The 10,323-nt window shown below is 45.3% G+C and overlaps 1 protein-coding gene across 7 annotated transcripts in view; it reads left to right on the plus strand.

Moving 5' to 3' along the window:
- The window catches only part of C14H2orf42 (chromosome 14 C2orf42 homolog), a 33,883-nt gene extending 25,253 nt beyond the window's left edge, over positions 1-8,630 (plus strand). For all 7 annotated transcript variants that reach the window (XM_035272358.3, XM_008980554.5, XM_078349141.1 and 4 more), the window contains 2 exons: positions 3,285-3,447; positions 7,971-8,630. In XM_035272358.3, coding sequence (XP_035128249.1) covers positions 3,285-3,447; positions 7,971-8,179 — 372 coding nt within the window. In that variant the 3' untranslated portion in view covers positions 8,180-8,630. The remainder of the gene's footprint in view (positions 1-3,284; positions 3,448-7,970) is intronic.
- The last annotated feature ends 1,693 nt before the right edge of the window (positions 8,631-10,323 follow it).

Consider the following 10,323-nt stretch of genomic DNA (forward strand, 5'->3'; position numbering starts at 1 on the left):
TTTTTTTATAAATTAAATAATGATCCCCTAATAGCTATGATGAGTCTTAGATTTGACTGGCAGGCAGCTAGAAAGTATATAAATAATTTGAGATGATATAAGATTTGTGAAGTCAGTGGCACCAGCACAATTAACCCTCCTCCCCAAACTACAGCTTTATTCTCATTAGTTAAATGAACCTTTCTATTTTATTTTGAGACAGAATCTTGCTCTGTCACCCAGACTGGAGTGCAATGGCACAATCTGGTCTCACTGTAACCTCTGCCTCCCAGGTTCATGCAATTCCCTTGCCTCAGCCTCCCAGGTAGCTGGGAATCCAGGCACATGCCACAGTGCCCAGCTAATTTTTGTATTTTTAATAGAGATGGGATTTTACCACGTTGGCCAGGCTGGTCTCAAACTCCTGACCTCATGATCTGCCTGCTTCAGCCTCCCAAAGTGCTGGGATTATAGGGATGAGCCACCGCACCCAGCCAAGAAATGACCCTTTTTAAAAAAAACGTTTTTTGTCTTTATTGTATTTTGTTTTTGGGGGGACAGGGTCTCACTCTGTTGCCTGTCTGGAGTGCAGCGGTGCAGTCATGGCTCACTCTACCTCTACCTCTTGGGCTCAAGTGATCCTCCCACTTCAGCCTCCTGAGTAGCTTGGACTACAGGCACATGTCCCCATGCACAGCTGATTTTGTAGAGATAGGGTTTTGCCATGTTGCCCAGGCTGGTCTCAAATTCCTGGACTCAAGCAATCTGCCTGCCTCAGCTTCCCAAAGTGCTGGGATTACAAACATGAGCCACAGGGCCCACCCCTATTTATTTTTAAAAACTTTTTAAAGATGGGGGTCCTGCTACATTGCTCAGGCTGGTCTCAAACTACTGAGTTCAAGTAGTCTTCTCATCTTGGCCTCCCAAAGTGCTGTGATTACAGGTGTAATCTGCCACACTCAGTCACATCATTTATTTATTTATTTATCTATCTATTTATTTATTTTTGAGACAGAGTCTCTTGCTCTGTTGCCCAGGCTGCAGTGCAGTAGCATGATCTCGGTTTACTGTAACCTCCACCTCCCAGGTTCAAGTATTTCTCATGCTTTAACCTCCCGAGTAGCTGGGACTCCAGGCGTGCACCACCACGCCCAGCTAATTTTTGTATTTTTAGTGGAGATGGGGTTTTGCCATGTTGGCTATGCTGGTGTCAAACTCCTGACCTCAAGTGATCCTTGGCCTCCCAAAGTGCAAGGATGAGCCACTGTACCTGGCCTACACATTTTAAAACATGTTTTTCAAGCAGATCCTGAAAATTTGAGTTTTTCTTCCTACAGTAATAGAATTATGTAGAAAATTCATCATAATGTGATTTGATACATTAAGAGTAGCTTAATTGCAAGGCATTCTTCTGTTCAGGAAAAAAAAATAGTAATAAAGTTGTTTGGTAGCTACAGAATTTACATGTGAGCCAGGCATGGTGGCTATTGGAGGCTGAGATACAGGATTGTTTGAGGCCAGGAATCCAAGACCAGCCTAGGCAACACGCTGAGGCCCCTACTCTTTAAAAAAAAAAAAGCTGGGCACAAGCACTTTGGGAGACTGAGGCATGTGGTTCACCTGAGGTCAGGAGTTCGAGACCAGCCTGATCAACATGGAGCAACCCCATCTCTACTAAAAATACAAAATTAGCTGGGTGTGGTGGCGCATGCCTGTAATCCCGTCTACTTGGGAGGCTGAGGCAGGAGAATCACTTGAACTTGGGAGGCGGAGGTTGTGGTGAGCCAAGATCATGCCACTGCACTCCAGTCTGGGCAATAAGAGTGAAACTTTGTCTCAAGAAAAGAAAATCTCAGCATTTTGGGAGGCCAACGTGGGAGGGTCACCTGAGGTCAGGAGTCCGAGACCAGCTTGGCCAACATGGCAGAGGTTACAGTGAGCCAAGATTGTGCCACTGCACTCCAGCCCAGGCAACAGAGCTAGACTCCATATCCAAAAGACAAAAAACCAGGCATGGTGGTGTGTGCCTATAGTCCCAACCACTAAGGAAGCTGAAGCAAGATCACTTGAGCCTAGGAGTTGGAGGCTGTAGTAAGCCATGATTGCACCACTATACTCCAGCAGAGGCAACCAAGTGAGATCCTTTTTTTTTTTTTTTTTTGAGGCAGAGTCTCACTCTGTTGCCCAACCTGTGCAGTGGCACAATCTCGTCTCGCTGTAACCTCTGCCTCCTGGGTTCAAGTGATTCTCCTGCCTCAGCCTCCTGAGTAGCTCAGATTATAGGCGTGCACCAACACACCCAGATAATTTTTGTATTTTTAGTAGAGATGGGGTTTCACCATGTTGGTTAGCCTGGTCTTGAACTCCTGACCTCATGATCCACCCACCTCAGCCTCCCAAAGTGCTGGGATTACAGGCGTGAGCCACTGAGTCTGGCTTTTTTTTTTTTTTTTTTTTTTGAGATGGAGTTTCGCTCCACTTTCCCAGGCTGGAGTGCAATGGTGCGATCTCACCACAACCTGTGCATGAGCCACTGTGCCTGGTGACCTTGACTCTTAAAAAAAATACATGTGAACCCTAGAAAAGGCCTGTGTTAGCATTAAAGACACTATGGAACTCCTTTAAATGCGGATGTCACAGAGGCAGCTTTTAGCCTGGAATGGATGGCATTTAGGGAGCCACTGAAGCGACCCAGGGTACAGGCACATGGCAGAAGAGAGCTAAGGATCATGGAGCTTCTCACTGTGAGGCATTACTTACCTCCATCACCTCATTTGAGCTCCCAGCCATGCCCTGGCATTAACTGTATTTTGCAGATGAGAAAACAGGCTCTAAGAAGTTTGTAATTTGCTCTGGGTCACCACAGCATTCAGTTCCAGTTCTGCCTGGCTCAGCCCCAAGGACAATGTGAAGCATACAGGATATGAGGAGAACTGTAGGTGCTATCGACAGGAATTTAAGAGAAGAATGCTGCTAGCAGAGCAGTAGGGGGAGGAATAAAACTGATTTTAGAGCAGGTCAGTGCCAGCAGCTGTCACGTACCCATGAAGATGTTAGAGATTCAACTGGTATATGGTTTGGCTGGGGTGGAAATTAAGATTATAGAGAAAAAAGCAAAGCCATGAATGATGTAAGGGAGAAAAGGCAGATTTGTTAACAGGATTTTCTTGAAAAACGGGGAAGTTGTAATTCATTTGAATGTACTTAACAAGAAAGAAGGAATAATAAGTTTGTTTTCATCCAGGTATTTATCTATTTTGAAAGTTTTCTCTCTCACCTTTTTTTGGTATTGTCTTGGTGTCCAGATGCCGTTGGAAATCACCCGTAGCTTTATCAAGAACCGAGATGGGACTTACGAGCTGTTTAAATGCCCTAAGGTGGAAGTAGAAAGCATTGCAGAAACCTACGGTCGTATAGAAAAACAACCAGTGCTGCGACCCTTGGAACTAAAAACGTTTCTCAAAGTTGGTAAGTGAACTTCAACAGTGCATCTTCCTTTGAGTGTCAGCTTGTGTACAGTACAGTACACTGTCCAAGGCTTTGGATCCTGACCTTAAACAAAGAAGACATTCATTTACCTTGTAAAGGCAATTGTATGAATAAGGTATTTCGTTTGATTTAAACCAGTGTTTTCAAAAATAAAATTACAGGCCGCGTGCTGTGGCTCATGCCTATAATCCCAGCACTTAGGGAGGCTGAGGCAGGCAGATTGCTTGTGGTTAGGAGTGGCCAACATGGTGAAACCCCATCCATCTCTATCACCACCATCCATCTCTAAACTTTTTCATTTTCCTCATCTGAAACTCTGTATGCATAAAGTGATAACTCCCCAGTCTTGCCTTCTCCAAGCCCCTGGCAGCCACCATCCTACTTTCCATAGCTACCTCATGAGTTGAATAAAACAGTGTTTGTCCTTTTGTGACTGGCTTATTTCACTTAGTATTCATTTGTATGAATGAATGTTCATCCATATTACATCAGGTGTGGAAACTGCCTTCCTTTGTAAGGCTGAATAATGGGCCAGGAGTGGTGGCTCACACCTGTAATCCCAGGACTTTGGGAAGCCAAGGCAGGAGGTTCACTGGAGCCCAGAAGTTTGAGACCAGCCTGGGCAACAGAGCAAGACCCCGTCTCTACAAAAAAATTTAAAAATTAGCCAGGTGTGGTGGTGCACACCTATAGTCTCAGCTATTCAGAAGGCTGAGGTAGAAGGATCACATGGACTCAGGAGTTCAAGGCTGCAGTGAGCTATGATTGTGCCACTGTATTCCAGCTTGGGAAACAGAATGAGACCCTGTCTCAAATGAAAGAATGAATGGAAAAGAAGGAAGAAAGAGAAGAAAGGGAAGAGAGAAAAAAAGAAAGAAAAAAATTCCATGCTTACCCAGAAAACCAGAAAAGAAAAAAAAAGCAAACATTCTGTGTATGTATATATGATGTTTTCTTCATCCATTCATCTGTTGCTAGACACTTGGGTGCTTCTACCTTTTATTTTAAGACCAAGTTTCGCTCCTGTCACCCAGGCTGGAGTGCAATGGCACAGTCTCAGCTCACTGCAACCTCTGCCTCTCGAGTTCAAGTGATTCTCCTGCCTCAGCCGCCTGAGTAGCTGGGACTACAGGTGTGCACCACTATGCCCAGCTAATTTTTTTATTTTTAGTAGAGACTGGGTTTACCATTTTGGCCAGGGTCGTCTCAAACTCCTGAGCTCAGGTGATCCACCCACCTCAGCCTCTCAAAGTGCTGGGTTTACAGGTATGAGCCACTGTGCTTAGCCTTTTTTTCTTTTTCTTTTTTTTTTTGAGATAGAGTTTTGCTCTTCTTGCTCAAGCTGGAGTGCAATGGCACAATCTGTTCTCTGCCTCCCAAGTTCAAGTGATTCTCCCTCCTCAGCCTCCCCAGTAGCTGGGATTACAGGCATATGCCACCACAGCCGGCTAGTTCTGTATTTTAGTAGAGACAGCGTTTCTCCATGTTGGTCAGGCTGGTCTTGAACCCCTGACCTCAGGTGATCTGCCTGCCTCGGTCTCTCAATCTGCCTGCCTCGGTCTCTCAAAGTGGTGGGGTTACAGGCGTGAGCCACTGCGCCTGGCCTCTTTCATTTTTGAGACAACGTCTTGCTCTGTTGCTCAGGCTGTAAGTGTACTGGTGTGATCTTGGCTCACTGCAACCTCTTACCTGCTGGGCTCAAGAGATCCTCCCACCTTAGCCTCCCAGCTAGCTGGGACTACAGGTGTGTGCCACCACACTCAGATAATTTGGATTTATACATTTTTGTAGAGGTTGGGTTTCGCTATGTTGTCCAGGCTGGTCTTGAACTCCTGAGCTTGTTTCTGCTCACCACAGCCTTCCAAAGTGCTGGGATTATAGGCGTGAGCCATAGCAACTGGCTACTTCTACATTGTGACTATTGTGAATACAACATTATTATTATTTTTTTTTTGGAGACAGAGTCTTGTTCTTGTCACCCAGGTTGGAGTGCAATGGCACAATCTCAGTTCACTGTAACCTCCACCTCCCAAGTTCAAGCGATTCTCCTCCCTCAGCCCCCTAAGTAGCTGGGATTGCAGGTGCCTTTCACCACTCCCGGCTAATTTTTTATATTTTTTAGTAGAGACAGGGTTTCACCATGTTGGCCAGGCTGGTCTTGAACTCCTGACCTTGTGATCTGCCTGCCTTGGCCTCCCAAAGTGCTGGGATTACAGGTGTGAGCCACCACATCTGGCCTATACAATATTAGTTTTAACAGCTGCAGAAAATTAATTTATTAGAGTGCCACACTCTATTCAATTTCCTATTTGTTCCAAGCCTTTTGCTATTAATTAAAACAATACGGCCAGGTGTGGTGGCTTGCACCTGTAATCCCAGCACTTTGGGAGGCCAAGGGGGGCGGATCAGAAGGTAAAGCGATGGAGACCATTCTGGCCAACATGGTGAAACCCTGTCTCTACCAGAAATAGAAAAATTAGCTGGGCGTGGTGGTGCACGCCTGTAGTCCCAGCTACTCAGGAGGCTGAGGCAAGAGAATTGCATGAACCCAAGAAGCAGGCAGAGTTTGCAGTGAGCCAAGATCACGCCACTGCACTCTATCTAGCCTGACAACAGAGCAAGACTCCATCTCAAAAAAACAAACAAACAAACAAAAACAATGCTGTAATTACTTCCTTTTAAATAAATCTTTCATATCCTTAATCATTTTCTAACTTATTTAGGATAGTCTTTGGGATAAATTCCTAAAAAGGAAATTGAAGGTTCAAATGTTATATACATTTTTGAGGCTTTTGATAAAGTTAGCTAGGTGTGATGTCGCACGCCTATAGTCCCAGCTACTTGGGAGGCTGAGGTCAGAGGATTGCTTGAGCCTGGCAGACCGAGGTTACACTGAGCTATCACACTACTGCACTTCAGCCTGGGTGACAGAACGAGACCCTGTCTCAAAAAAAAAAAAAAAAAGCTGGGCACGGTGGTTCGTGCCTGTAGTCCCATCTACTCAGGAGGCTGAGGTGGGAGGCTCACTTGAGCCCAGGAGTTCTGGGCTGTAGTGCGCTATGCCAATTGGGTGTCCGCACTAAGTTTGGCATCAATATGGTGACCTCCCGGGAGCAGGGGACCACCAGGTTGCCTAAGGAGGGATGAACCAGCCCAGGTCCGAAATAGAGCAAGTCAAAACTCCCATGCTGATCAGTAGTGGGACTGCGCCTGTGAATAGCCACTGCACTCCAGCCTGGACGACATAGTGAGACCCTGTCTCTTTTAGGGAAAAAAAAAAAAGGAAAAAAAGAAATATTTATAGAATTTATTCCTGCCAGCCATCTATTAATTTTTTTTTTAATCTTTGTTGATTTGACAGGCAAAACATGTTACCTCACTCTGTTAATTTGCATTCTCCCAATATGAATAAGGGAAAGCTTCATATTAGTCATTTATATTCGATGAACTGCTTGCTTCCTTGTTTTTGTTTTGTTTTGTTTTGTATTTGAGATGGAGTCTCGCTCTATCACCAGGCTGAAGTACAATGGCACAAACTTGGCTCAGTGAAACCTCTGCCTCCCAGATTCAAGTGATTCTCCTGCCTCAGCCTCCCGAGTAGCTGGAATAACAGGCACACACGATGACACCCAACTAATTTTTGTATTTTCAGTAGAGATGGGGTTTCACCATGTTGGCCAGGATGGTCTCGATCTCCTGATCTCATCATCCTCCCACCTCAGCCTCCCAAAGTTCTGGGGTTACAGGCTTGAGCCACCATGCCCAGGCTCTTCTTTGTCTTTAACTGGAATTTTTTTGAAATAATTTAATAATAACAACTATGTAAAAAGCAGCATTTAATGAGAGATGGTACTTTGTGCCAGGCATTTTTTTTTTCCTTTTTTTTTTTTTTTGAGTCAGAGTTTTGCTCTTGTTGCCCAGGCTGGTGTGCAATGGTGTGATCTCAGCTCACCGCAACCTCCACCTTCTGGGTTCAAGTGATTCTCCTTTCTCAGCCTCCTGAGTAGCTGGGATTACAGGCATGTGCCAATATGCCCGGCTAATTTTGTAATTTTAGTAGAGACAGGGTTTCTCCATGTTGGTCAGGCTGGTCTAGAACTCCCTACCTCCAGTGTTCCATCCACCTCAGCCTCCCAAAGTGCTGGGATTACAGGTGTGAGCCACCACGCCCAGCCCATATTTGGCTGATTTTTATGGAAACAGGGTCTCACTTTGTTGCATAGGCTGGTCTTAAACTTCTGGGCTCAAGCTATCCTTCCGCCTTGCCCTCCAACACTGTTGAAATTATAGGCATGAGCTACCATGCCTGGCTGAAATATATGTTTTAACTTCATGATGATCAATAAATCTGATATCCCAGTCCCCACTGCACTTATAAACCTTACGCAGCCTTCTGATTATCAAAGCTGAACAGACTGCTCCAATCCCAGATACTTCTTCTTGCAATTAGGAACACCCATTAGAGTCAGGTGGAATTGTACTAATACTCTTTTTCTCTTTAGGCAACACTTCTCCAGATCAAAAGGAGCCAACACCTTTCATCATTGAGTGGATCCCAGATATCCTTCCCCAGTCTAAGATTGGTGAGCTGCGGATCAAGTTTGAGTACGGCCACCACAGGAATGGGCATGTGGCAGAGTACCAAGACCAGCGGCCGCCCTTGGACCAGCCCTTGGAACTGGCCCCTCTGACCACTATCACTTTCCCTTAAGGCAAAATGAGAATATTTGCTGCTTAATTTGCACATCCCCACCCCTTGACAACTTTAAATACTAGTTAGGCACTTAGATGGCCCTGTTCCTTGGTGAACTGCTCTTAGCTAAGATGCAAATTCTCAGTGCTTTCAAGTAGATTTTGTAGAAGAAAATCTCTTGTAAATAGCCTTTTTGGTGCTGCTGTGTACAGTCTGCATTATGCATTGGGCAGTATTTCTAGCTAGGGTTTTAAACGGAACAGAAAGAAAACCATCTTATTTTTCTTCTTATGGACTCATCTTTAGTGTTTATTTCAACCTTTGAGAACTTTGCAGCACTTAGCCATATACCAACAGTGTTGGAGAGTTAACACCCTGATTAGGGCAGAATGTTAAAGACTACTGGCAGAGTTCCAGCTATGCTCTATTCTGTTCTCAAATAAAGCACAGTGTCTCTAGTTTTTCCAAATTATATCTCGTGGTAGCCTGTTTATTAAGTTACAAATGGGGGGATTTAACTAATAGTGATACAGGAAAAAGAGATCCAGGTGTCAAGGTAATATTGCTATTTCAAACTAATGCTTTTAATTGCTTGTTCACTTAATATTTATATCCTTATTTATTCTCCAAACAGCTAGTAAAATTCATTTGCTGTTTCTGAGTTCAGTGATCACAGAATAGAGATACTGAAAGACCCAGAACTATAAGCCTATCTTTAAGAAGGAAAAAAGGGAATGAACATTTCCTACATGCCTACTATGTGCCAGATACTTTTCTGGCACATGATCCGCCTGCCTCGGCCTTCCAAAGTGCTGGGATTACAGGTGTGAGCCACTGCGCCCAGTTGTACGAGGTACTTTCAATTGTAAGTGACAGAAAGCCAGTTAACCAGCTTGGACAAAACAGGCATGAATGACTGGCTTGTGGACGCTAAAGTAGAGCTGGACAACCATACTGGGCTGGAGCTGTTGTGGCTGGGCCTCAGGACGCCTGGAGCCAGGGTCCATCCGACCCATTTCTGTCTCTCTCTGGGGCTTCATTTGCTGAGAGCACAGAACAGCTTCTCCTGCTAGGAATTTTGGCTCCTGAAGTGCCTGCTCCTCACTGGAGCAGGATGGACTGCTCCACTCTCTGGTCCAAAAGGCAGAACCCCTCCCACCTCAGAAAAAGGCACTGATTGGCCTAATGGAGGGGGAGACATTTTTGGTAAGAGAGGTGCTGTGCCCCTAAAAGAGGAGGAGTAACCACATTGTGTTGACTACCCTGTGTAATTGAGGAGCTGGTTTGTGTCAATTCCTAGGTGCTTCAGACAATGGGGGAAATTGTGGAGAATCCAGGGAGGTACACAGACTTAGAACTTAAACTGGAGCTTCAAAGGAGAGGAAGGGTTTGGATAGATGTGGAGAACGTTAAAACTAGATAAGGCAGAAGCTTGCCAGAAGAGCAGGAACACTCAAGGAAAGACTGTGGTTGGCCATTCTGAGAAATCCTTCAACTTGAGAACTTGTAGGACATCGGTCACACTTTTTTTTTTTTTTTTTGAGACAGAGTCTCATTCTGTCACCAGGCTGGAGTACAGTGGTGCAATCTCTGCTCACTGCAATTTCTGCCTTCTGGGTTCAAGCGATTCTCCTGCCTCAGCCTCCCAAGTAGCTGGGACTACAGGCATGTACCACCACACCCAGCTAATTTTTTGTATTTTTTTTTTTGTAGAGATGGGGTTTTACCATGTTGGCCAGGATGGTTTCAATCTCTTAATCCGCCCGTCTCAGCCTCCCAAAGTGCTGAGATTACAGACGTGAGCCACCATACCCGGCGGTCACAGCTTTTTGACAAACCTGTGGGTGACGGGCAGATGCCTGGTCTACCAGTACCTGACTGACTCAGAAGAACCACAGGGGCCATAAAACACATGGCTGGAGCAAATCATCCACCCAAAGAGGACTCTGCTCAAGCAGATCTTCCCCCAGCACCACCCCAGCACACTATCACAATCCATCATAATCTGGAATGGGATTCAGTCACCCCTTTTTTTCTAACTTGACACCCTCTCTACCAAGTCAAGCATGGGCCTAGGAGGACCAGTAAAACTGCTGTATCCACTCCCAGCCTCCAGACACCTCTGGGACATCAGGGTTGCTCTCATTTCGGACCTGCCCCAC

Source organism: Callithrix jacchus, chromosome 14 (genome assembly GCF_049354715.1).
Source record: "Callithrix jacchus isolate 240 chromosome 14, calJac240_pri, whole genome shotgun sequence".
Taxonomy (NCBI): Eukaryota; Metazoa; Chordata; class Mammalia; order Primates; family Cebidae; genus Callithrix; species Callithrix jacchus.